The sequence below is a fragment of the Aquarana catesbeiana genome, linkage group LG04 (genome assembly GCF_042186555.1).
Source record: "Aquarana catesbeiana isolate 2022-GZ linkage group LG04, ASM4218655v1, whole genome shotgun sequence".
In the NCBI taxonomy this organism is placed as follows: domain Eukaryota; kingdom Metazoa; phylum Chordata; class Amphibia; order Anura; family Ranidae; genus Aquarana; species Aquarana catesbeiana.
Window position 1 is genome coordinate 983003 of NC_133327.1, and position 27326 is coordinate 1010328.

Sequence of the window (27326 nt, forward strand, 5' to 3'; positions counted from 1 at the left end):
GAGGGGGCGCAGAGGCAGGAGGGGGCCGAGGGGGCGCAAAGAGAGGAGGGCACTGAGGGGGCGCAGAGGCAGGAGGGGACCGAGGGGGTGCAGAGGCAGGAGGGGGCGCAGAGGCAGGAGGGCACCGAGGGGGCGCAGAGGCAGGAGGGGACCGAGGGAGTGCAGAGGCAGGAGGGCACCGAGGGGGCGCAGAGGCAGGAGGGGACCGAGGGAGTGCAGAGGCAGGAGGGGACCGATGGGGCGCAAAGAGAGGAGGGGGCGGAGAGGCAGGAGGGGACCGAGGGGGTGCAGAGGCAGGAGGGGACTGAGGGGGCGCAGAGGCAGGAGAGGACCGAGGGGGCGCAGAAGCAGGAGGGGACCGAGGGGGCGCAGAGGCAGGAGGGACTGTTGGCATCTTCTACAAATCCCATCTGCCGTGGTGACGTTCTTTAAAGTTTTGCACACAGCAAAGAAAGGTTCTAAATGCAGCCTGGGTCCTTTTTCTTCAGGAGCATCCCAATCACATCATTATTCTGACAGACACCCATCAAACAGGAACTGATAAGAAATCTCCCACATGGGGGTCACCAACATTAAGAAAACCTTTTGCTGCTCTATTTAAAACAAATAGGCTGGACTAGAGACAGATCTCAAGACTATAAAAGGGATAATGGGGGTGAAGTTGACGCTTGATATCTGGCCTCCTCTGACATATTGCGCTCACCTTGCCTTTGGACCAACCCATCTTCTCCAGCATCTTCTTCCCAAACTTGGAGTCGTCCTTGGTCCAGGCGCTGTTCCTGGGGTCCACCGACCACTTCTGCTTCCTGCGGGCTGGAGAGAGAACTAAGACTATCAGACACTATGTGTGTATGAGAAGAGAACATTTTTTAAAATAAATTGTGACTTGATATACAAGCGATGTCTTGATATACAAGTAGTGTCATGTCACAACTGACTATAAAACAAAACAGAGGCGCATCTAAGTGTAGCAATATGGTTACATTTAATGAAAGTACAACATTTAGAAACTCACATGGTTGATGAATAAAACTGGCACATCTAAGTATGCAGGCATCCAGGGTAAAGCTGTTCACATAAACCGCCTTCCGAATTCGCTACATCCCAGGTTACCAGTATAGACCCTGTAGGTGTAACTATATATTGAATCTTATGTAAAAAAAAATGTTGAGGGTCTCCTATATAAGATTGAGTGGTTTCTATGAGTGGTGTCAAACATCTGTCCAAAAATTTAGAGATCGGTGTAGTAATAGAATCTGTGTACACTATATATACTTATAGGGCGCCCAGGTGGATTTAAAGGATCTTTAGGTAATATGTATATAATAGGGGTCACGGGATGTTCAGGTAAAAGATACTTTTTAGTGTCATGATCAATAATTTGTTCTTTTACAGCACATGCGATTACCTTTTTAATCCTATCTTGAATACGTAAGACAGAGTTGTTATGTGATTGGACATAAGTTTTAGTATCTGCCAACTGTCTCAATATTTCACTCTCATACAGTTGTGCTCATAAGTTTACATACCCTGGCAGAATTTATGATTTCTTGGCCATTTTTCAAAGAATATGAATAATAAGACGAAAACGTATCTTTCGCTCACGGTTAGTGTTTGGCTGAAGCCATTTATTAATCAATCAACTGTGTTTTACTCTTTTTATATCATGGCAAAAGAAACTACCCAAATGACCCCGATCAAAAGTTTACATACCCCAGTTCTTAATACCGTGTATTGTCCCCTTTAACATCAATGACAGCTTGAAGTCTTTTGTGGTCTTTGTGGATGAGGCTCTTTATCTTCACAGATAGTAAAGCTGCCCATTTCCTCTTGGCAAAAAGCCTCCAGTTCCTGTAAATTCTTGGGCTGTCTTGCATGAACTGCGCGTTTGAGATCTCCCCAGAGTGGCTCAATGATATTGAGGTCAGGAGACTGAGATGGCCCCTCCAGAACCTTCACTTTATTCTGCTGTAGCCAATGACAGGTCGACTTGTCCTTGTGTTTTGGATCATTGTCATGTTGGAATGTCCAAGTACGTCCCATGCGCAGCTTCCTGGCTAATAAATGCAAATGTTCCTCCAGTATTTCTTGATAACATACTGCATTCATCTTGCCATCAATTTTGACCCAATTTCCTGTGCCTTTGTAGCTCACACATCCCCAAAACATCAGCGATCCACCTCCATGTTTCACAGTAGGAATGGTGTACCTTTCATCATAGGCCTTGTTGACTCCTCTCCAAATGTAGCGTGTAACCACTTAAAGCGGTTGTATACCTTTTTTTTAACTTTTACCTACAGGTAAGCCTATAATAAGGCTTACCTGTAGGTAAAAAAATATCTCCTAAACCTGTACGGTTTAGGAGATATTCCCCTCGCAATGAGCCGCTGACTGCAGCGGCGCATGCGCACAGGGGATTCTCGGCTGACAGCCTGGCAAACTCCGGAGCTTGCCGGACAGAAGTCTCCCTGGCACATGCGCGGGAGTGATGACATCACTGCTCCGGCCACTCACAGCGCCGGAGCCGCGATACCCGGAGGACACGGCGAGGGGAAATGTCAGCTCCCTCGGCGTGGACAGGATGAGATGCCGGCGCCTCGCTCTAAGGTAAGTATCTCATAGAGAATAAAATGGCGGTCATTGCAATGCTTTTTGTCACACCGTATTTGCGCAGCGGTCTTACAAACGCACTTTTTTTGGAAAAAAATCACTTTTTTGGATTAAAAAAAAAAATAAGACCACAGTAAAGTTAGCCCAATTTTTTTCATATTGGTGAAAGATAATGTTAAGCTGAGTAAATTGATACCCAACATGTCACGCTTCAAAATTGCGCCCGCTCGTGGAATGGCGTCAAACTTTTACCCTTAAAAATCTCCATAGGCGACGTTTAAAAAAAATCTACAGGTTGCATGTTTTGAGTTACGGGGGAGGTCTAGGGCTAGAATTATTGCTCTCACTCTAGCAATTCCTCACATGTGTGGTTTGACCACCGTTTTAATATGCGGGCGCTACTCACTTATGCGTTCGCTTCTGCGTGCAAGCTTGTCGGGACGGGGCGCTTTAAAAAAAAATGTTTTTTTCTTATTTATTTTATTTGATTTTATTTATTTTTACACTGTTTAAAAAAAATAAATAAAATTGGTTCACTTTTATTCCTATTACAAGGAATGTAAAATCCCTTGCAATAGAAAAAAAAGCATGACAGGACCTCTTAAATATGAGATGTGGGGTCAAAAAGTCCTCAGATCCCATATTTGGACTTAAATGCAATAAAAAGAAGAAAAAAAACATATTGTCATTTGAAAAAAATGAGAACAAAAAAATGTGCCTTTAAGACGTATGGGAGGAAGTGACGTTTTGATGTCGCGTCCGTCCTGCTATGATATGGAGACGGGTGGGAGCCATCTTCTTCTCACTCGTCTTACATACCCAGCCAGGGTATGTAAACTTATGAGCACAACTGTATGCTCATATGTTGCCTCCCCATACACCAATGCATTTATGGACATGATAGAGAACGCTTTTATTTATCATGGTAATTTGTTTATTCAGAACGGCACCTGTTGGTACAGATTTATTGATGACACCTTTGCGATATGGTCGGGCGACTTGGAGTCCTTAACCATTTCAGCCCCGGAAGACTTTACCCCCGTCCTGACCAGTGCATTTTTTGCGATTCGGCACTGCGTCGCTTTAACTGACAATTGCGCGGTCGTGCGACGTGGCTCCCAAACAAAAATTGACATCCTTTTTTTTCCCCCACAAATAGAGCTTTGTTTTGGTGGTATTTGATCACCTCTGCGGTTTTTATTTTTTGCGCTATTAACAAAAAAATAGCGACAATTTTGAAAAAAAATGCAATGTTTTTTACTATAATAAATATCCCCAAAAAATATTTTAAAAAAGATTTTTTTTCCTCAGTTTAGGCCGATACGTATTCTTCTACATATTTTTGGTAAAAAAAAAAAAAAAAAATCGCAATAAGCGTATATTGATTGGTGTGCGCAAAAGTTATAGCGCTTACAAAATAGGGTATAGTTTTATGGCATTTTTATTATTCTTTTTTTTTTTACTAGTAATGGCGGTGATCAGTGATTTTTATTGTGACTGCGACATTATGACGGACACACCGGACATTTTTGACACATTTTTGGGACCGTTGTCATTTATACAGCAATCAGTGCTATAGAAATGCACTGATACCTGTGTAAATGACACTGGCAGTGAAGGGGTTAACCACTAGGGGGCTAGGGAGGGGTTAAGTATGTCCTGGGGAGTGTTACTAACTGTGGGGGGGGCGTGGCTACGTGTGACACGTCACTGATCTCTGCTCCCGATCACAGGGAGCAGAGATCAGTGTCACTAGGCAGCACGGGGAGATGCTTGTTTACATTAGCATCTCTCCGTGAGGCGATCGCGGGTATCCCCGCGGCGTTCGAGTCCGCGGGACCCACGACCCGACTCACGGAGCTCCCGGCCGGCGCGCACGCAATGGCACGGCGGCAAATTCAAAGGGATGAAGAACATGGCTTGAATTTCCATTGAGGACTCTATGGACCATTCAGAAGACAAGGCTATAAGCAACCAGAAAGATTTAGCAGAAGCAGAGCCTCAGCTGGTGTTCATGGTTTGAAAGGTTTTTTCCGCACAAATTCACTGAAAGGTTATAGTATTTGCAGTTCAGGGTCGTGTGGTATTTAGGGTGAGCAAATATCAATTTGCTACAAAGCTAAGTTTAAAGATTTATCATTAACCAGATGATAAACAGAACCTCTGTCCCCTCCCATAAAATAACTGTGACAGGAGAGGACCCTTCACAGTCACTCTGTGATCCTCAATCATGTTGCTTCTTATCCTCCTGATCATCACCACATCCTGCCTGTCAGTAAATGCTCTAGGTAAGTCTTGTGTTTTTGGTGTCAGGAGATTTAATCGTTAAGCAGCCAGTAGATAGTCCTTGTTGACATTGATGAAAGAAAGTCAGGCTGTGTAGATACCAGAAGATCCCCCTTGTGTTCTAGACTGGTAGGGAAATCTGCCCCTTCAGAGGTTGTCGCTGGTGGGTAAATCCACTGCTGTAGCTGTGATCACCATTGAGAACTGGTGTTCCTGAGAGCAGTGGAGGTATATCTGGTGTTTTGGAGAGCAGCGATAGCCTACCCGCTTTTCTAGTTATCAGTGTTAGACTATCTTGTACTCTTAATGTTCTAGAAGTGAGTTTTGGTGGAATGTCTTGTATTTCAAAGATGATCAGTTGCAAAATAGCTGATGTTCTAGAAATGGGTTTTGATGGAGTATCTGGGGTTACAGAGGTAATCATTGGTGGGTTATTTGATGTTCTAGAAGTAAAGTTTTGGGGAGTATCTGGTGTTCTAGAGGCGATCAGTGGTGGCGTATCTAATGTTCTAGAAGTGGGTTTTGGTAGAATATCATGTGTTCTAGAGGTGATCAGTGGTGGGGAACCTGATTTTCTAGAAGTGGGTTTTGATGGAGTATCATGTGTTTTAGAGGCAGTCAGAGGTGACCTATATCATGTTCTAGAGGTGGAGTAATTTTTGTTCTCGAGGTAATCAGTGGGGGGTATCTGATGGGCTCTAGAGGTGAACTCACATGTGGATTATATGGTAACTTTCAGGTGGTTATTGGTGGAGAATAACTGTTCTGTTGGCATTCCAGGCTGTTCCAGCGGTTTTCCCTCTTCTGCTCACGTAATCATATATAGTGATGCTTTTGAATATATGGGGAATCTAAATGACTTTCAGACTATCCGAAAGTTGGTGGAAGCCTTCAACAGTTCCTCCAATGAAGTCAAGATTGAGCTTTATTCGTATGACTCCAAGAGGCTGGGAGATTACATCCGCAAGAATCAGGCCCTTGGATCAGCTGCTTACTCTGTGACTGAGGCCTACATTATAACATATATAAACTCCATGTTATGGCAGCCACCAGCCACCACCGAGCGCAAGTCACATATCCTTATCCTGCTTTTGAGACACTCTTATCCGCACATATTCATGAAGCCTAAAATCCACAAGCTGAAGAGGGCCGGGTTCCAGATTTTCACACTGGTCTATGGAGCACTGAGAGAATATGAGCTGGAGGAAGTGGCCTCATACCCAGCAGAGTGGCACTCGTACATCCGGATGAACTTCCAGAGCAGTGACAGTGCTGCCGAGGCCCTTGTGAGATCTGCATGTCGGAGTATTGAGGCAAACGAACGCGTAGCAAAGAAACAGCGTGAGTACACCCATGTACTAACAATATTCATTGTCTGTAAATACACAAGATGGCCAGTTGTGCACCAGGGCTGCATTACTTGTGTTGTCTTGCCTTCCGATGTTACATCACCTAAACGCTCTGACTTATACCCTGTTTCCCCTAAAATAAGACCTAGCGTGATTGTCGGTGATGGCTGCAATATAAGCCCTACCCTCCAAAAAAGCCCTACCTTGTTTCCCCAAAAATAAGCCCTACCCTGAAAATAAGACCTACAAGGACTTTAATTAGGGCTTATTTGGGGGGTAGGGCTTATATTGAAGCCATCGCCGACAATCACGCTAGGTCTTATTTTAGGGGAAACAGGGTAGTATAGTAATAATGGTATCTAGTATGCTGTGAGCTACTTCTGCAGGACAGGTCCATGTTGGAAAGCTGCTGCAGATATGACTCTTACCAGTCTGGTGCTGGCCACATGGCTGAGCTCTTGATTAATGTAACCAATCAAGAACACAGATATGACAATACATCATAACCAGGGGCTGACTTGCAACTTTTGGCCCAGGGGGCAAGTACAACCCAGAGGCCCTTAGTGCAGCAACTCAGTCCCTCTCCCTCTTCCCTGCCTCCTCCCAACCCCCATCCCAGGCTGAAGCTCTGCTCCAGGTAATCTCTGCTCACTTGGCGGGTCGGGCTAAGCAGCAGCTGCTGCACCGACTACAGGTTTCTGAACTGACCATCAGGCGAGGTGGCGGAGGGATGCAGGGGGAAGATGGGGGGCGGCTCGTTGGGTGTCTGACCAGGGGAGGAGAGCCTCTGGTGGGGCAATGAGCCAGCCTCTATGAGCCGGCCTCTGCTCTGACATGGTGTACAGCGTCTATGCCAGTGGGGGGCAGCTTGTGCTCTGTCCTTATCCAGCACTTGGTGGAATTTTTTACTCCTCTTCTCCAGGCAGCTTTTAGGTATGTCTGCAGGGCCGTTGCAAGTATTTTCGTCTACTCAGGCGAAGGTGTCAGTTTGACAGTTCACACCTTCAGCAATGACCATTGAACAATTAACACCTCCCCCAGACATCATGGCACTATAGCGATTGGGTTATGTAATTTGAACAGCGTGATTTCACAAACGTTTACACCATCAAACATATTTTCCGACCATCAACATCTGACTTGACACATTCCATGGTGCCTGGATAAATTGATTTACCTGTGTACATATCAAAATGCTAAAAACAAAGGGTGAAAAACAATGTCGTGTCAATCTACACAATCACAGCAGCGATTGGATTTGAATTTTTGCCGCCCCATCCCTCCCTCCAAGTTTTTCCCCTATCTTATCTTCTTAACATTTGGTAGTCATATCCCAAAATATCCTAATGCAGCGTACACACGGGCGGACTTTTCGACCGGACTGGTCCGGCGGTCTATCCGACGTACTTTTGGCAGACTTCCGACGGACGTTCCGAACAAATGGACTTGCTTTCACGCGATCACACAAATGTCCGACGGATTCGTACGTGATGACGTACGACCGGACTAAAATAAGGAAGTTGATAGCCAGTAGCCAATAGCTGCCCTAGCGTCGGTTTTCGTCCGTCGGACTAGCGTATAGACGAGCGGATTTCTGGGTCCAGCGGAGTTCCGACGTAAAGATTTGAAGCATGTTCCAAATCTAAAGTCCGTCAGATTTTCGACCGAAAAAGTCTGCTGCAGGTCCGATGAAGCCCACACACGGTCGAATTGTCCGCCGGACTCGGTCCGTCGGACCAGTCCGGACGAAAAGTCCGCTCACGTGTACGCGCCATTAGAAGTATCTTTTTTTTATCTCATGGATGAAATGTGAGAAATAACGTATATATCATACAATCATTCCATAAACACATACCACATACACTGCATATATCATTTGAGGAAAATATGCTTATAAAATTGTTTGACCAATTAATCAAATTCTGGGTTTGATTTTTTTAACTACTTCCCACCCGGCCACTGCACATATACGGCCGGGTGGGAGTTTCCTCCTCCCGAGTGGACGTTCAGGAATGTCCCTCAGAAGGAGGGGGATCGCGCGCGTGCCCTCGCAGCGGCACGATCCCGATGCGCTCGTGTCACCCGGACATGGCGTATCTCTGATCGGCAGGAGGGCTCTGTGATTGGCCCTCCTGATCACATGAGGACTGTGTCCAATCACAGCCGTCATGTGAAGTAAACAGAGAGCTGGTTGCTAGGCGATCGGCTCTCCTCTCCTCACACGGAAGTTGTCAGTGAGGAGAGGAGAGCGGATTGCTGCAGCCAGCCGGTGATCAGTGAGTATGAGCTGTTTTTTACAGCTTTTTACACACTGATCACCAGCCCAGTGTCCCCACACAGTGTAAACACACAATGTCCCCTACATAGTGTCCCCAAAACACTGTCCCCGTACTCATGTGCCCACACATGTCCCCACACAGTAAAAACATCTGTCCCACATATGTAACATTAAAATCATACGTCCAAATGATCATCTGCACACATATGTCCGTGATCATACAAACCAATTATAATACACTTAACAGGATTTTTTTTTACCAAAGACATGTAGCAGAATACATTTTGGCTTAAATGTTTGACAAAATTAGATCTTATTGGATTTCTTTTAAAACAGAAAGTTGAAAATACTGATTTTTTTTAATAAATTTAGGCTCTTTTTTCGCTTATGTCGCAACAAATAGTACTGATTTGTGAATAAATACCACCAAAATAAAGCTCTATTTGTGTGAACAAAATGATAAAAATTTCATTTGGGTACAGAGTTGCATGACCGCGCAATTCTTATTAAAAGTGCGAGAGCGCTGAAAGCTGAAAATTGGCCTGGGAAGGAAGGGGGTGAAAGCGCCCGGTATTGAAGTGGTTGAAGAACTAAAGAAAATGGCAGCCAAGTGGCTTTCTCTATTCTAATTTAGTATGAGAACCCAGGAACATAAACTAGTATTTTTATATTCTCATATAAGCACTGCGCTATTGAACTAAATATAAATATAAATGTACGTGCTGCTACTTAAAATGCAAACAAAGGGTGAAAAACAATGTAGTGTCAATCTACACAATCACAGTAGCGAAAAAGAACAATAAAAATGATTCAAAAGTGTCCATAATAAAGTCAAAAATACAAACGCATAATCCTGAGTAAGTGTATATCCAATACAATTCGAATAACTGGTACAATTCCTAAAAATGTGTATATATATATATATATATATATATATATATATACGTACAATGTAGACGGGTTGCCACATGATTATAAACAATTAATATCGAAAATTATACATACTGACAGATATCAATTGAATCATAGGGATACGGCATATATTAGCTCTATGCATTTCGTGGATTGATCCACTCTTCAGGAGCATGCGCGCAAGTTCAATAAAATATAATAGAAGGATTTGCTTTATGGTCTTATCCTACCCAAGGAAAAAAGAAAAATCATAAAAAATAAAATAAAATAAAACCAAGTATAAAAATCCACTCTCTACCATACTTACAAGGTTGACTATATAATAAAAGTGTGGCACTGTAGATCGGGGACACCCAAAGGGGGGGCATCTCTAACGGGAGCTGAGGTGGTGTGAGTGGCCTGCTGTCTAGCAAGAAAATCATCCAGGGGAGACAGATTTCAAGAAGTTGAAGTGGTCAAAGTGACCATAAGTGCTGAGGCCATCAATGAAGGACTTCTGAAAAATTATATATGTATATATATTTTATATTGTTATAGTATGAGACGTGCGAGGTGTCCTGTGCTCAGTAAAGAACAGGGGGATTGAAGTACTAGAAAGTATTGGTGGTAGCCAAGGTGTAAGAAGTGAAAAGTGATGAGGATATAAACGCATCGTCAAGAAAGGTTATGCCGCGTACACACGATCGTAATTTCGGCCAGCAAAAGACCGATGAGTGCTTTTGGTTGGAAAATGCGACCATGTGTATGCTCCATCGGACTTTTGCTGGCCGAATTCCAGCCAGCAAAAGATTGAGAGCAGGTTCTCAATTTTTTGGTCGGAAAAAGTTCCTATCCGAAAATGCGATCATCTGTAGCAATTCCGACGCGCAAAATTCCTACGCATGCTCGGAAACAATTCGACGCATGCTCGGAAGCACTGAACTTCATTTTCCCGGCTCGTCGTAGTGTTGTACGTCACCGCGTTCTTGGCGGCCGAAAGTTCAGCGAACTTTTGTGTGACCGTGTGTATGCAAGCCAAGCTTGAGCGGAATTACGTCGGAAAAACCATCCAAGATTTTTCTGTCGGAAAATCCGCTTGTGTGTACCAATTAGACAGTGACTAATTACTAATTAGACAGTGATTAGCTTATAGGGTCCAGGGATTCAAAGTGATTAATGTAGTGAACCAAAGTGAGCAACGACACACCAGAGTGAATCTGACGTCCCTGGGTGAAGCCTATAAGGGCACGGCCATCACACGCCCACCAACGTCACGTAGGCGTGCACTGCAGGAGGGAGGCGTCTTTGGCTGGGTGGAGAACCGCCCAGCGTTGGTGCCATTACACTCCTCCATCTAGCCGACCCACACTAAATAGAAGGGGCTGTTACCTCCCATCCCTTGATTGGATATACAGCCTCCCTTGCTCCTTTTAGTGTGTCATGTGATCTGGTTTAGAAGCCCTCTGGCTCCCATCCCTCCCGGGAGCTGCGATGCATGCCGCGGACCCTCCTCCTCCGCTTCTGCTTAGGATGGGTGGACGTTCATGCGCCATGCATCGACGTTCCCTGCCTGTGTGTCGCCCCTCCTTTCCACAGTAGTACCATCTGGAGGCTAGATGGAGAAGTGTAATGGCACCGACGCCATTACTGTGCTCTCCTCTCCCGAGTCCCTCCATGTCCCCTACTCTGTACATCTCAAAACTCAAGAAGGGGAGAAGGGGGCGGGTTCAGAACTTTCCTATTGGATGAGAAGGCAGAAAAGAGGCTGCATATCAATCTGCCTCTGAATTCTACCTGCCGGGTCTAGCTAAATATCATTGACTTATGTGGCAGGCGCCGCTGTATCCCTCCACGGCAAAAAAAGAGTCCCCAGGTTCCTGGCATCAGTACAGGATTTACAGGTAGAATAATATTTTAAAAAACACTGTGAAACATACAAGAACTGGTATGTGAATTTTAGGGGTGCTGTGTGGCAGCGCTTAAAGAATTTGTCAGGGTGCTTTAGAACCCCCAAGCCTCTATCTGGCACCGCCCCTGAATCTGGGGACAAAACCGGGGACAGACTTGGTCCAGGGACAGTGTCTTCAGTCCGGGGACTATCCCCAGTAACCGGGGTCATCTGGTCACCCTATCTTAAAGGAGTCTCAAACTCAGACACACATTACATTTGCCCATTAAACAAGTCCAAAGTCCACCGACAAAGACTTTACTTGCCCCCAGGGTGCCCAATTCAGCTTAATCATCATGAGTTATTATTAGTTGTACTCCAGAGGTGTCCTGCGATTTTGTAATAACTATTTTCTCCTTTTCTATGCAGTTCTGTCTGAGGTTCATCTGGTTGGTGGAAATGGACCTTGTCAAGGTAGGGTGGAGCTGTTCTACAACCAGACGTGGGGCACCCTGAGTGACAAACACTGGGATAGACAAGCTGCTGACGTCATCTGTAGACAGCTGAAGTGTGGCCCCTCAGTGGAGGCTCTGAAAGGAGACACATTTGGGGCCGGTGTTGGCCATGTCCTGGAAAAGGTGGATTGTACAGGGGATGAGAGTGACATTTCACAGTGCTTATTGGGAGCCTGGACTGGGAGAGACGATGTAGGAAGTGAGCACAGTGCCGGTGTCACCTGCTTATCCTCTGGTGAGTGCATCTTAGTCCTCCACTCATAGAATGATATCTTTTATGATCACTGGTATAATGGTGGTCTTTGCCTTGCAGGTGTCAGTGGTGTCAGGCTGGTGGATGGATCTGGTCGCTGTAGCGGGACTGTCGAGGTGTCTGTTGACAATGTATGGAGGAGGCTCTCCCTATGGAACTTTGACTTGAAGGAGGGAGCAGTCATTTGCCGAGAGATGAGCTGTGGACCACTGGTGAAGGTGCAGGAGGTCTTTTCCACTTCAGGCACCCAGGCGGTGGAGAGATCCAGATGTTTTGGGTCAGAGTCAAAGTTTTCGGAGTGCAGAATTGGTCTTTGGAAGGCTGACACTCAACTACCGGACGTACATGCTGCAGTAGTGTGTTCAGAGACAGGTAGACACCCAGTACAACCGATATTAGATGTGTAAACTATAAGAAAATCGCCACACAACCAACTGTGGAAAATTTCTTTCTTAGATGATTAACTCTTAATCTTGAAATGTATATGGCCATTTCCTATGCATTTTAATAAACTGATGGTGACATTTTCCACAGTTAAGTTGTGCGATGAATCCTTCATGTCTTTGGCACTTATCTGTTGGTATTACAAACCAGTCCAGCACCCAGCCATGGTGGATGGATGTGAAAGTTAAGATCCACCTGGAGCAGTTGCTTGATGTTTATCTGTATAAGAGGTGGTCCGTGACCCATTGTGCTTTTTTATACACCAGGGTTTGTGCTTGTGCAGTCTACTGGTACATAGGATTGGGAAGACTCTACCTAACCTAGATCCGAGTTTACAGAAGAAAAGACAGGCAAACAAACACCTCTCGTGAGACAAGAAAGTCTGGCTTTTCCTCACTTACTTGCTTATTTTATCCCTCTCTATTTTTATCTCAAACTTTCTTTCACCTGACTTTGTATCCCTATTTCCTCCCTCTTCTTTTTTGCTCCCCTTCCATCTCGTATCCTTGCTCTCACATCCCAGGCTCTTTGGTTGCTCTTGCTTTATCCATCTCACATCTATCTGTTTTTACTTTCTCTTTCCTTGTCCCTTTGTACCGTTTCATCTCTCTCTATCTCCCTATACCCCCCATCTGTCTCCACCTTTACTGCTTCCATATATAACCCTCAATTTCTCCATCTATACCCATCCATCTTTCCCCATCTATACCACTCAATGTCCCTTCATCCATATCCCTCTATCCCATCCTCTATACCATGCCTCTCTCCATCTATACCCCTCCATCTTTCTCCCTCTATACCCCCCCATCTCTCTCCCTCTATAACACTCCATCTATCCATCTATAACCCTTCCACCTCTCCATTTATACTATACCCTTCCATTACTCTCCTTCTATACCTGGTATAAATAGGGGGTCGTTTTTGGCTTCCCCTTATTTAGATTATAAATATGTATTACCTCGTCTGTTCCTATAATTAGCTAGTCTATCAAAGCTCTGATAATATTAATGGTGATGATATAATAACAATATCAGCTATAAAAATAAACACAATGCTCAAAGAAGCAAAGGTCTTGTTTATTTACAAAGAAAGTAGCATACTAACATACAATCTACAAATATTACAGAGCATATAGAAATAAAAGAACAGAGATGATACTTTACGTACAGTGAGTCCTTCCTTAGAGTTAAGTTTGTTGGCTGGGCTCTAGGAGAAATAGGGGCCTTCATGATTTGCCCTCACATTTTAAAACACTCACAGACACAACCCACACAAACACCCTCTGCTTGCCCATGTAGTCCTCTGTCCAATGAAAAGTTATAAGGGGTTGTCCTTCCTAATCACCAGGAAGTATGTGTTTCCCTGGATCCTCCAGGAAGTATTTTGCTGTCTCTACCAGGTGGCACTGCTACATTACCATCAAACTTCTTGATTCTGGTCAACATTCCAGTCTATATCTGGTCCCTTAGATGTTCTGGTCAAAAGCGAGGCAATTAGGCACTTTTATCTTCTCATCACCAGGTGGTCTGAAGCAATGCTCTCCTATTCCCATACCCCATCATTAGGGGGTATGCGTGATTCCTTTTTTACAGATGAAGATTCTGATTTGTACTCTTCTGTTATACAAACCCGGTTGTATAATCTTGTTTTACTGACATTCCAAGATGACTTCTAACAGGCCAAATGGCTTTATTAACTAGGCAGTAAAAATCCATAATTGTCTGATATAAAAACATATGTTGCTTCATAGGTGTGCGCAGCCTATTGTATTAGGGCGTGCACCTCAAAGCTCCAACACATATGCCTTTGTGACATATTAACCAGCCTCTTCCCCACTCGTCATCCTAAAACATGGGGGGGAGCAGGTGAGCACACAGGGGGACCTGGGCAGCAAAAAGAAATGGCACTGGGACAAGAGGGGTGGGATACATTGGTACCAATCCCCTGTATTTTCCTCCCGTGGCAGCTGAATATCAGCGAGAGGAAGAGGAGGAGAAGCCTCCTTTCAGCTGCTGCAGAAGAAAATACAGATCGGTCCCTTAATTTCCATTCCAGCCGCCTATCCTGTCCAGGTTCTGGGGGTCAGCAAGTAAGGATCGCAGCTTACCTGTCACCTGCCCACAATTGATGGGTTGCCAACTCCAGGATTAGGGTGTGCCCAGGCACACCTGGCACACCCCGTGCGCACGCCTATGTGTTGCTCCTTCCAACAATACCCCTCAATCTCTCCTACTCTATACCCCTCCATCTCTCTCTCCCACTATACCCTCCATCTATCTTCCGCTATACCTCCCCCATATCTCGCCCCCACTATGCTCCTCCATCTGTCACCATCTATACCCCTCTATCTCTCTCTATCTATAACCTCCTTGGCTTTTTTTCTCAAAGAATAGGTGCAGGAACTCCCCCTTCAATCACCTCTTATCTCCACGTCCTACCCACCTCCGAGCACCATCCCTTGGTTCCACCCCCTACCCACCTCCCAGTACCGCCCCTTTTAGAAAATACAGAACCAAGTATAATTTTGTGGTGATAAGTAATTTGTATGAAATTTAATAACAATAGGAAAAGCAGTAAAGTAGATCCCCCACAGCCATCAGATATAGCCCGCCACCCCCAGCAACAATAGATTTCCCCAGCAATAATGGATCCCAACAATAGACCCGGCAGCAACAACAGATTTCCCAGCAGCCAGCCCAGCATCAATAGACTCTCCAGCTGCCAGCAACAATGGCAATGTAAGCCCAACCAGCAACAACAGACTACCACACAAAGAAGATGCCCTCCAGCAACAATAGATCCTACAGCAGCCAGCAACAATAGACCCCCCTCAACAGTTGATCTCTTCCAGCAACAATTGACCCCCCAGCAACATAAGTCCTCCCCCTCCCAGCAACCCCCACCAGCAACAATAATAGACCTCCCCAGCAACAAAAGACCCCAATGCAAGAATAAATCTCTTCCAGGAGTGATAGATCCCCCAGCAGCCAGCATTATTGGACCCTCCAGGACCCAGCACCCCTTGCCATTACATACATTCAGTGCTGGAGGTGCCGGGACTGCCCCCCCCCCTTCCTGCTGAAAAAAAGCCCTGATACCCTCCATCTATCTTCCACTAAACTCCTCTATCTCTTTACCTCTATATCCCTCCATCTCTCTCTCTTTTTATACCCCTTCACCTCTCCATCTATACCACTCCAGATCCCTCCATCTATAACCCTCCATCTTTCCCTTCTATACCCTTCTATCTCTCTCCCTCTATATGAAAGGGGTTGTAAAGGTTCACGTTTTTTTCACCTTAATGCATCCTATGCATTAAGGTGAAAAAACATCCGTCAATACCGGCCCCCCCATTTTACTTACCTGAGCCCGTTCACCTGCTGCACTCGCCCCCGATTTCCTCTTCGCCGTTCAGCCTGGCCGTTGATTGGCTAGAGTGGATGGATTGAAAGCAGCTCAGCCATTGGCTCGCGCTGCTGTCAATCACAGCCAATGACGCAGGGGGGCGGGGCCGACTGATACAGTCAGCGGCTATAGCCGCCGGCTGTATCACGGGAGTGCGCCCACAAGAACTAAACACCATGCGAGAGAGCTCGCATGAAGGTGTTTAGTTCTTGCGGGGGGGAGCTGAGACAGCCGCCGAGGGCCCCAGAAGACCAGGTTCGGGGGCCACTCTGTGCAAAACGAGCTGCACAGTGGAGGTAAGTATAACATGTTTGTAATTTTTTTTTTTTAAATTACTTTACAACCCCTTTAAATTTTTCTTTTCCATTGGCGCCTTTTACCAAAATAGCTAAATTTTGGTTAAATGTTAGAATTCCATCTAGTTCATCCCCAATAATCTCATATGGGCCATCACAAAACATGAAAAAATACACCTTATAATGTGCAGTCTAGAGCAGTGGTCATCAACCCTGTCCTCAGGGCCCACTTACAGGCCAGGTTTTATGTATTACTTTGGGGAGATGCAGACTAGAATACTGCAATCACTAAACAGCAAATTATATCACCTTTGATGTATTTCAGTTATCTTGCAAACCTGGCCTGTTAGTGGGCCCTGAGGACAGGGTTGATGACCACTGGTCTAGAGGGTGACATCTGGACCAGTTGAATTTGGCAATGTACCTTCAGATCCAGACTCTTGCTCCTGGATGTAGGCCTGGTTCAGTGGCCCAATCATGTACTGTAGAGGGGCTGCCTTTGACTGCAGCTATAACAGCACAATTAGTGTATCTGATGAACTAACAAGCATTGGACCCCAACATCCAAAGCTTATGGACCCCCAAGCATTGGATGTTGGAGTCACTCTCATGGACTCCTTCTCCATTTTCTTTCAGCAATTTCCAAGGTGTCAGTAGCTGGGGAGAGTGGTAAGTGTTCCGGGAAGGTGAAGATCTTCTTCAATGAGCTCTGGAGCACGGTCTGTGCAAAAGAATGGAGTGCAGCTGAAGAGGCGGTACTTTGTAAGCAGCAGGGGTGCGGTCCAGCATTGGAGCTAGTTGAAGTCAAGAAGGTGGAGCTGTCAAGGAGTCCAACTCCACATACAAATTTCCTCAGCGTGCACTGCAGTGGCTCCGAGACACATTTTTCTCAATGCAGCACCGTCATGTCCAGAGGATACAAGTGTTACTCTGGGGAGGCCTTGGTCTCGTGTTCACCAGCAGGTAACATTAAATAACCAGTAGCAATAGTGATGCAAGGGATATAGACTGGCCCAATAGTTAAGCTTGGCATCTACGCATGGCTGGCAAAGAAAAAGATTACAGGTAAGGTTAAGAATATGCAGTTAGGGATTAGGGTGAGATTCATCAGGCCAGTAAAGGCAATACTTCTGTGGGGGGACCTAGAAATAAATCCAACAGGATGGGGCCATCCAAGGTTCACAATACATGTCACAGAGGAGAAAAGAGAGGATGCTTTCAGTGTAAGACCAAATAAGTCTGGCAGAACTGCTGCTAAATTGGAGATGAGGTTTAAAATGAGGCTGTACGTGTGAGAGGTCAGAGGTTAGGCTGTGGGGGTTAAGGTCAAGATTTAGGGTTAGGTTGTTAGTTCCTAACATTAACCCTTAACCCTAAATTGTTAGGACAATTTCTTTTTAAGAGCTAGGTCATTAAGGTTAGGGGTTATTGTGAGGGTAGGGCCATGTTGTTAAGGATAGGGTTTAGGGTTAAAGGGTTCAGTATTAATGGTTAGGGATTAGAGTGAAGGTTGGGGGATAGGTAGTTGAGGTGAGGGTTAGAGGCCATGTTGTTAAAGTGATATTAAAGTCAGAATACATTTTTTTATACTTACCTGCACTGTGTAGTGGTTTTGCACAGAGCAGCCCCAATCCTTCCCTTCTTGGGTCCCCCACCAGTGCTCCTGGCCCCTCAGCTTGCTCTTGGGGCACCCGAGCAGGCTTAGTCCTGAGCCGCGGCTCTGTGTGTCCACTCACATATGTACCATGGCTTGGCCCTACCATAAATCTCTCCTCATTGGCTCACTGGCTGTGAGTGACAGTAGTAGGAGCTAATGGCTCCTGCTGCTGCCTCAGCCAATGAGGAGGAAGAGACCTGGGAGAGCCTCGGCTCTCGTGCACATCGCTGGATTGAGATGGCAATCAGGTAAGTATTAGGGGGGCTGCTGCACACAGAAGGTTTTAGAATGCATGAAGGCAAAAATCCTTGAGCCTTTAGAACCACTTTAAGGCCACTTTCACGTAGGCATTAGCGATAAAGCGCTGCTAGTTTTAGCGGCAATTTACCGTTGTTTTATCTGCGCTTTTCGGACGCTAGTGGGGTGCTTTTGACCCCAGATAGTGGCTGAAGAAAGGGTTTAAGGCGCCTGTGTATACACCGCTCCCGCACCGCCCTAGAGATGCTGCTTGCAGGACTTTTCAAAACGTCTCCGCAAGTGCACCACCCCAGAGTGAAAAGTCACACTGAAATGAATGGGGAGGCTGTTTTCAGGCATTAGTTAGAGGCTATTTCTACCGCTAAATTACTACCACTAAAACGCCTGAAAATCGCCTCAATGTGAAAGTGGCCTAACAATAGGGAGTAGGGCTAAGGATTTAGTTTGTTATGGTTAGGGATTAGAATGAAGGTTAGGGGATAGGTTGTTCTGTGAGGGTTAGTGGTCATGCTGTTAAGGATAGGGATTAGGGTTAAGATTTTAGTTAGGGTTAGGAATTAGAGTGAAGGTTAGGGAATAAGTTGTTGTGGTGAGGGTTGGCGGCCATGTTGTTAAGGATAGGGGTTAGGGTTAAGGATTTCATTTGTTAGAGTTAGGGATTACAGTGAAGGTTGGGGGATAGGTTGTTGGGGTGAAGGTTAGTGGCCATGTTGTTAAGGATAGGGATTAGAGTTAAGATTATAGTCTGTTAGGGTTAGGGTTTAGATTGAAAGGTAGGGGATAGGTTGCTGTGGTGAGGGTTAGGGCTCATGTTGCTAAGGATAGAGGTTGGGGTTAAGGATTTAGTTTATTATGGGTAGGGATTAGAATGAAGGTTAGGAGATAGGTTGTTGGGGTGAAGGTTAGTGGCCATGTTGTTAAGGATAGGGATTAGGGTTAAGATTATAGTCTGTTAGGGTTAGGGTTTCGATTGAAAGTTAGGGGATAGGTTGCTGTGGTGAGGGTTAGGGCTCATGTTGCTAAGGATAGGGGTTAGGGTTAAGGATTTAGTTTATTATGGGTAGGGATTAGAATGAAGGTTAGGGGATAGGTTGTTGGGGTGAGGGTTGGTGGCCATATTTTTAAGGGTTGGAGTTAGGCTTAAGGGTTTATTTTGTTAGGGTTAGGCATTAGAGTGAAGTTAAATACCGTAGGTTGTTGGGTTGAGGGTTGGTGGCCATGTTGTTAAGGATCAGGGATAGGGTTAAGGATTTAGGTTGTTAGGGTTAGGGATTAGAGTGAAAGTTAGTGGACAGGTTGTTGGGTTGAGGGTTAGGGGCCATGTTGTTAAAAATACATTTTAGGGTTAAGAAAGTAGTTTATTAGGGGTTAGAGTGAAAATTAGGAGATAAGTTGTTGAGGTGAGGGTTAGGGGCCAAGTTGATAGTGGCATGAGGCTAGATTGTTAAGATTACAGTGACAGTTAAGGGCTAGGTGGTGAGAGCTATGGGTCAGGAGCTAGGTAATTAGGGTTTTAATTAGAAAAAAAATTGTGCATGAATCTAGTAGGCGGTCAACATTCACTAGACATATAGCGTATATACAAAAGATAGACAATAATGTGGCGCTCCAAGGTGACAAATAAAAAATAAATAAACTGTAAAAATAAATGTAGTATCAACAATATTGTATGGATATAGTAATATATGTATGTGAATAAATTGAAGTTCAAGATAAAAAGATGAATAAATCAAAATCCAAAATGATTCTTGACTGTGCAGCATGAAAATAAATCCTGTGCATGGAAAAAATCTCTTACACTTCTCCCGGTGATATCAAACTTGATCATGTGTATAAACAAAAGATAAGGTTGGCACTTGGTGGACTCATATACTATACAGCATAGGACAGGGCTCAAAATTTCAAGTCCTGAGCTTCTAGCCAGGCCTCAAGGGTTACTTGCCACCAGTTGCCCCGCCCAACCCTTAGCCTGCCCTGCCCCTAATTCCACCCTTAAAAACGCCCTCATAAATTATCTCTTGCAATTACACGTAAATGTTTTATGCAGAATCAAGTTATAAAAATAAATATTAACAACAACTTTATCCATGCCCAAAAATGCACCTGCCCGTGTCCACCAATGTAGACTGTACCTGCCAGTGCAACCTGTGCCCGCCAGTGCAGTCTGTGTCCGCCAGTGCAGCCTGTGTCACCAATGCAGCCTATGCCCGCCAATGCAGCCTGTGTCCCCTAGTTCACCCTGTGTCCCAAATGCAGCCTGTGTCCCCAATGCAGGCTGTGTCACCAATGCAGCCTGTGTCTGCCAGTGCAGTCTGTGTCCGCCAGTTCAGCCTGTGTCCCCAATGCATCCTGTGTCCCCAGTGCAGGCTGTGTCACCAATGCAGGCTGTGTCACCAATGCAGCCTGTGTCCGCCAGTGCAGCCTGTGTCCCCAATGCAGCCTGTGTCCGCCAGTGCAGCCTGTGTCCCCAATGCAGCCTGTATCCACCAGTGCAGCCTGTGCCCTCCAATGCAGCCTGTGTCCGCCAGTTCAGCCTGTGTCCCCAATGCAGCATGTGTCACCAATGCAGCCTGTGTCCGCCAGTGCAGCCTGTGTCCCCAATGCAGCCTGTATCCGCCAGTGCAGCCTGTGCCCGCCAATGCAGCCTGTGTCCGCCAGTTCAGCCTGTGTCCCCAATGCAGCCTGTATCCCCAATGCAGCCTGTGTCTGCCAGTTCAGCCTGTGTGTCCCCAGTGCAGCCTACCTGTGCAGGGGAAGAGAGAGGAGAGCCGCCGCCTCCTGGTAGATCAGAGCGCCGGGAACATAACAGCATTCATTTCAATAGTTGTGTGTTCCCCGCCACGCACCATCGAATACAGCCCCTCCCCCTTGTCCGGGGAACTTTAATAGACAGATCACCCGTCCCAGGATTAGACATGTGATCTGTCTATCAAAGTGCCTGGACAAAGAGGAGGGGCTGTATATGACGGCGCGCGGCGGGGAACACACAGCTATTGAAATGAAAGCTGTTATGTTCCCCGGTACTCTGATAAACCAGGCAGCGGCTCTCCTCTCTCTTCCCCTACAATCGCTGGGAGAACGGCTCCCATACAACCCAGGCTGCTCCTGCTCGCCCCCCCGCTCCCAGGCAGCCCACACTCGCCAGCCCTCAAAATCCACTCGCAAAATGCGAGCAGGCGAGTGGAATTTTTGAGGGCTGGCATAGGAGTCAGATAGACATTCATGAGGTAAAACCTCAACGGGGTTCAGCATATAATGATGATCTGAGAGTAAACCACTTCCAGTATCAGAAGAGAGGTTCCAACATCAGAAGACGGACTCCATGTTATATATTGACCCACGTCAGGAGTAAAAATAATGATCCATGGAAATGAGTAAAAAAAAAAAAAAAAACCACACATAGTGTAACACTGTATAGTGGGTTTGTTGTAAAAACATGGAGTAAACAATCAAAAAAGTTCCATAAAGTGCTAGTATCCTTCAGTTATAAAAACAGCAACGTGCAATAATTCCTGGAGTGTAAACCAACGCGTTTCATCCTATTGGACATCATCTGGGCTGTTTTTTTGACTGAAGGATACTAGCACTTTATGGAACGTTTTTGACTGTTTACGCCATGTTTTTACACCAAATCCACTATACAGTGTTACACTATGTGTGTTTTTTTGTTTTTATACTCCTTTCCATGGGTCATCATTTTTACTCCTGACGTGGATCAATATATATCATGGAGTCCGTCTTCTGACGTTGGAACCTCTCTTCTGATACTGGAAGTGGTTTACTCTCGGATCATCGTTATATGCTGAACTCCGTTGAGGTTTTACCTCATGAATGCCTATTTGACTCCTATGCTGTATAGTATATGCGTATACCAAGTCTGATTAGCGTGCCAACCTTATCTTTTGTTTATACACAAGATCAAGTTTGATATCACCGGGAGAAGTGTGAGAGACTTTTTCTATGCACAGGATTTATTTTTATGCTGCACAGTCAAGAATCCCTTTTGAATTTTGATTCATTCATCTTTTGAACTTTTATCTTGAACTTCAATTTATTCACATACATATATTGTTATATCCAATTAGGGTTTGGAGCTAAGTATACAGCATGTTACAGCCAAATATTCATGTGTTCCTGCGCTAGTCAAACCATTGTTCACCAGAACATACCATAGTGCCTGTCTCTATTTGGAGAGAGGACATTGTCTATTTATTGTCAAAGGCTGTTGTTGTTATTGTTGCAGGTGTCTCGGAGGTGAGGCTGGTGGGTGGTCCTCATTCTTGCTCTGGACGGGTGGAGGTCTGGTATAAGAAGAGGTGGGGGACGGTGTGTGACCAGGACTGGGACCTCTCTGATGCTGAGGTGGTGTGTAGACAGGTTGGCTGTGGTCCTGCAGTTCAGGCACCCGGTGGAGCACATTTTGGCCCAGGAAATGGAGACATTTGGCTGGAGAAAGTGTTCTGCAATGGTATGGAGACTGAGCTGTCACTCTGTGGGGCTGTGATGTCCAAGAAGAACCTCTGTGTCCACTCCCAGGATGCCTCTGTCATTTGTGAAGGTCAGTGACTTCTAGACATTTTATATGAAACTCATCCTCTACCTAAAATTTCATGAGGGTCATATTCATCCATTTGCATGTCAGCTGTCCTCTCCTGCATGTCTCTGTGTGCCGTAGATTGTGCAGATTTGCAATAATTTCCTAAATGATGCAAATTAGACTGTTGCTGTTTTATTATCCCAATAAACTCTAAAGCCTCGTACACACACAATCGGACTTTCCGACAACAAAACCGTGGAATTTTGTTCAAAAGTTGTTGGCTCCAACTTGTCATACACACGGTCACACAAATGTTGGCCAACAATTACGAACATAGTGACCTACTAGACGTACTACGTGGTTTTTCAGCTCTTTAGCGCCACCCTTTTTGGCTCCTTCTGCTAATTTCCTGTTAGTAGAAGTTTGGTGAGTGTTGATTCGCGCTTTTCTTTTTGCGTTTTTCATTTAGCGCTATTATTATTATTCTTGATATCACTTGAAAAAAAAAGCCTTTGAAAGTTTAATTGCAAAAACTCCATCAGTTTCACCAGCAAAGCAGCTTCATTATTATCCCATTAAAGAAGAAGAGAATTGTGCGCTGCATTTGGAGATTTCCTAATTTGCCACGTCACGAATGTTAATCCTCCATTACGAACACTAGTTTACAAGACCGGCCGCTTCTGAGCATGCGTGAACTTTTGTGCGACTGACTTGTGTACACACGATCGGAAATTCCAACAACAAAGTTTTGTTGGCGGAAAATTTGAGAACCTGCTAGCCAACATTTGTTGGCGGAAAGTCCGACAACAAATGTTCGATGGAGCATACACACGGTCGGACTTTCAGCCAACAAGCTCACACCCAACATTTCCCGTCGGAAAATCGTGTGTACGCGGCATTAGAGTTCCACATTTTCACAAAATGACTCCTCCTGTTTTAGATATTTATGATCTTCACTGGGGAATTCACCCTCACTTCCTGTCCCGGTGATAGGGAAGTGATATATTGCTCTGATGGGGACACAGGCAGCAACTGGTGGATGTATTTACTGTAGTAGGGTGAGAAGTGGTCTCTATGTCTTCCTAATTGGCTCAGTCAGTTGCACATAGGAGGGCTCCAAACATGTTAGGACTAGTGGGATTTCTTATTAGAACCCCCTGCATGCTTTGCAAACTTAACATCATGGAGGCAGTATATATTTAAAAAAAAATATTTATTGACAAAAAAAACAGTAAAAACATCAAGCTCCTAAGTTTCAAACTTAATTAAAAAAGAAATCAATATCAATACAAATCTGAAATGTCAATAATTATATCGGGATTGTATCCAAAGTGTTTCTTTTTTTAACTAGTGGAAGTTAGATTTGAACAACTGGTCACAGTCTTTTCATTGGGCATTTCTGCCCCCTGGTGGCTGCTGTGTAGTAATATATGGAGAATGCGGGCACTCAGCTTTCTGCATGGACCTGGGGGGGGGCGGTCACAGTGGGACTGGGGATGGGAGGATCTCCATGCCAAGGTGACAACCTGCAGTAATAAGGGACTGGAACACATTTACCTTACTGAACTTTCCAATAAAGTAATATTTAGCCATGTGTTTCCAGGTCCTCAACAAGCTGTCAGCCAGGCTCCACCCCCTAGGAGCCTTCAGCACCAACTGACACCCAAGAATCAACTACTGCTCTAACAACCTCCTTAAGAGGTTAACCTGTCATGTTTGATTTTCCAATCTGATCCTCTTATAGACAAAAAGGCCTGCAATTTTTTTGGGCTTTCAAACTGATTTTCCTAGACAAATGTTATTGTTCCTCCCAGAAAAGGCCAGCGCTGGGGTTGTGTGGTCGGTGCCGACACAGAAAGGGATTGTGCTAATAGCAGGGCATTAAATCTTTTGGATGAAGGTCTCAAAATGGAAAAGGTTGTTTAGGATTGGAAATTGGATGAAACAATAAATAATAGTGCTCTTTTTATATATATGTTTGGAAATTTCTCTTTTATTTTGTTTCCACAGAAAAGGAGAGGGTCTAGCAGAAAGGGAGGCAGGCGAATGTCGTCTTTCTGGTTCCTTGCAGCACTGCCCCGTCTCTTCTACACATTGTTCCATCCTGTACATCACAGCTGACTACCAGGCCACAGAGAATGAAATATCCCAAATTCTCCAAACACAGACAGATGTACGGACACGGCCACCAACTGATGACTTAAACGTCTTTCTGTCATCCCCAGCCTCACCCATATCTGCTTCTTATAGGTCACCGTGTGCTCCCAGCAGTTCTGCCCAGCACTCTCCTGAGCAGCAAATATTTTCCAGCATGATGGGGAACTACCAGGCAATCTGCAGTCTCTCCAAAGGTTGGAGAATGCTCTAACGCCTAGAGGCCAATGGACATGATGGGACGTTCTCCAGTATCCGGAAGACAATCAGTGCCGCCATTCCACCTACAAACGATATCTTACCCCACCTAACAAAAATAAAATTTCTGCAGAAAAACTCTTGGAGACAATTCTTTTGGGGCAAACCTTCCCCGCTAAAAGATATTGGATGGTCACTGTCTATATGACTTGTATTAATTCCTCCCTTGCTGCTTGCATGTTGTGAACTTTCAGAACAGAAACACACTCACAAAGGAGTGTAGCTCCTCTAACGGGAATTTAAAGAGGGTCACTTCCAATATAGTACAAAAGCAGTGGAGGTTTGTGGACTTGTGAACTTTCAGGGTGAAGAAAGGGTTAAGGGCCACCCTTCCCATTCTATACATTGCGCAAAAAAATTTAAGGAACATTTTTTAATCAGAGTATAGCATCCATTCAATGAAACTCCTGGGATATTGATCTGGCCAGTTAGGTAGCAGAGGGGGTTGTTAATCAGTTTCAGCTGCTTTGGTGTTAATGAAATTAACAACAGGTGCACCAGATGTTCAATAATGAGACGACCTCCAAAACAGGAATGGTTTTACAGGCGGAGGCCACTGACATTGTTTTCCCTACTCATCTTTTCTGACTGTTTTTCACTAGTTTTGCATTTGGCTAGGGTCAGTGTCACTACTGGTAGCATGAGGCGATACCTGGATCCTATAGAGCAGTGGTCATCAACCCTGTCCTCAGGACCCACCAACAGGCCAGGTTTGCAAGATAACTGAAATACAATACAGGTGATATCATTTGCTGCTCAGTAATTGCAGTATTCTACTCTGCATCTCCCCAAGGTAATACATAAAAACTTGCCTGTTAGTGGGCCCTGAGGACAGGGTTGATGACCTCTGCTATAGAGGTTGCACAGGCAGTCCAACTCCTCCAGGATGGCACATCAATATGAGCCAGTGCCAGGTTTGCTGTGTCTCCCAGTACAGTCTCAAGGGCATGGAGGAGATTCCAGGAAACAGGCTGTTACTCTAGGAGAGCTGGTCAGGGCCGTAAAAGGTCCTTAACCCATCAGCAGGACCGGTATCTGTTCCTTTGTGCAAGAAGGAACTAGTTGAGCACTGCCAGAGCCCTACAAAATGACCTCCAGCATGCCACTGGTGTGAATGTCTCTGACCAAACATTTAGAAACAGACTTCATGAGGGTGGCCCGAGGGCCCAATGTCCTCTAGTGGGCCCTGTGCTCACTGTCCGGCACCATGGAGCTTGATTGGTATTTGCCATTGAACACCAGAATTGGCAGGTCCGCCACTGGGGCCCTGTGCTTTTCACAGATGAAAGCAGGTTCACCCTGAGCACATGTGACAGATGTGAAAGGATCTGGAGAAGCCGTGGAGAACATTATTATGTCTGTAACATCATTCAGCATAACCGGTTTGGTGGTGGGTCAGTAAAGGTCTGGGGAGGCATATCCATGGAGGGACACACAGACCTCTACAGGCTGGACAATGGCACCCTGACTGTCATTAGGTATCGGGATAAAATCCTTGGACCCATTGTCAGACCCTAGGCTGGTGCAGTGGGTCCTGGGTTTCTCCTGGTGCGCGACAATATCCCGGCCTCATGTGGTGAGAGTATGCAGCCAGTTCCTAAAGGATGAAGGAACTGATACCATTGAATGGCCCCCACGCTCGCCTGACCTAAATCCAATAGAACACCTCTGGAACATTATGTTTCGGTCCATCCGAAGCGCACAGGTTGCACCTCAGTCTGTTTAGGAGCTCAGTGATGCCCTGCTCCAGATCTGGGAGGAAATACCCCAGGACACCATCTATCATCTCATTAGGAGCATGCCCGTTGTCAGGCATACAAGCACATGGGGGCCATACAAACTAATAAGTACGATTTTGAGTTGCTGCAATGAAATTTCAGCAAAATGGACTATCCTGCTGCATCATTTTTTAGCTTTGATTTTTGGGGTGTCTTTGAACTTAGCCCTCTGTAGGTTGATCATTTTGATTTCCATTAAACGATGCGGCATCCTTTCGTTCCTAACACATTACCCAGTCTATACCAGTATAGATCCTAACACATTACCCAGTCCATACCAGTATAGATCCCAACACATTACCCAGTCCATATCAGTATAGATCCTAACACATTACCCAGTCCATACCAGTATAGTTCCTAACACATTACCCAGTCCATACCAGTATAGATTCTAACACATTACCCAGTTCATACCAGTATAGTTCCTAACACATTACCCAGTCCATACCAGTATAGTTCCTAACACATT

The 27326-nt window shown here is 45.2% G+C and overlaps 1 protein-coding gene across 1 annotated transcript; it reads left to right on the plus strand.

Annotated features, from left to right (window-relative positions):
• Positions 1 to 4748: 4748 nt before the first annotated feature.
• Positions 4749 to 25157, plus strand: LOC141138972 (scavenger receptor cysteine-rich type 1 protein M130-like). Its single transcript, XM_073624708.1, has 7 exons — positions 4749 to 4898; positions 5677 to 6237; positions 11732 to 12052; positions 12131 to 12442; positions 16852 to 17178; positions 22374 to 22688; positions 24678 to 25157. The coding sequence occupies exons 1-7, from the start codon at positions 4841 to 4843 to the stop codon at positions 24692 to 24694; spliced, it is 1911 nt and encodes a 636-aa protein (XP_073480809.1). The 5' UTR covers positions 4749 to 4840; the 3' UTR covers positions 24695 to 25157.
• The last annotated feature ends 2169 nt before the right edge of the window (positions 25158 to 27326 follow it).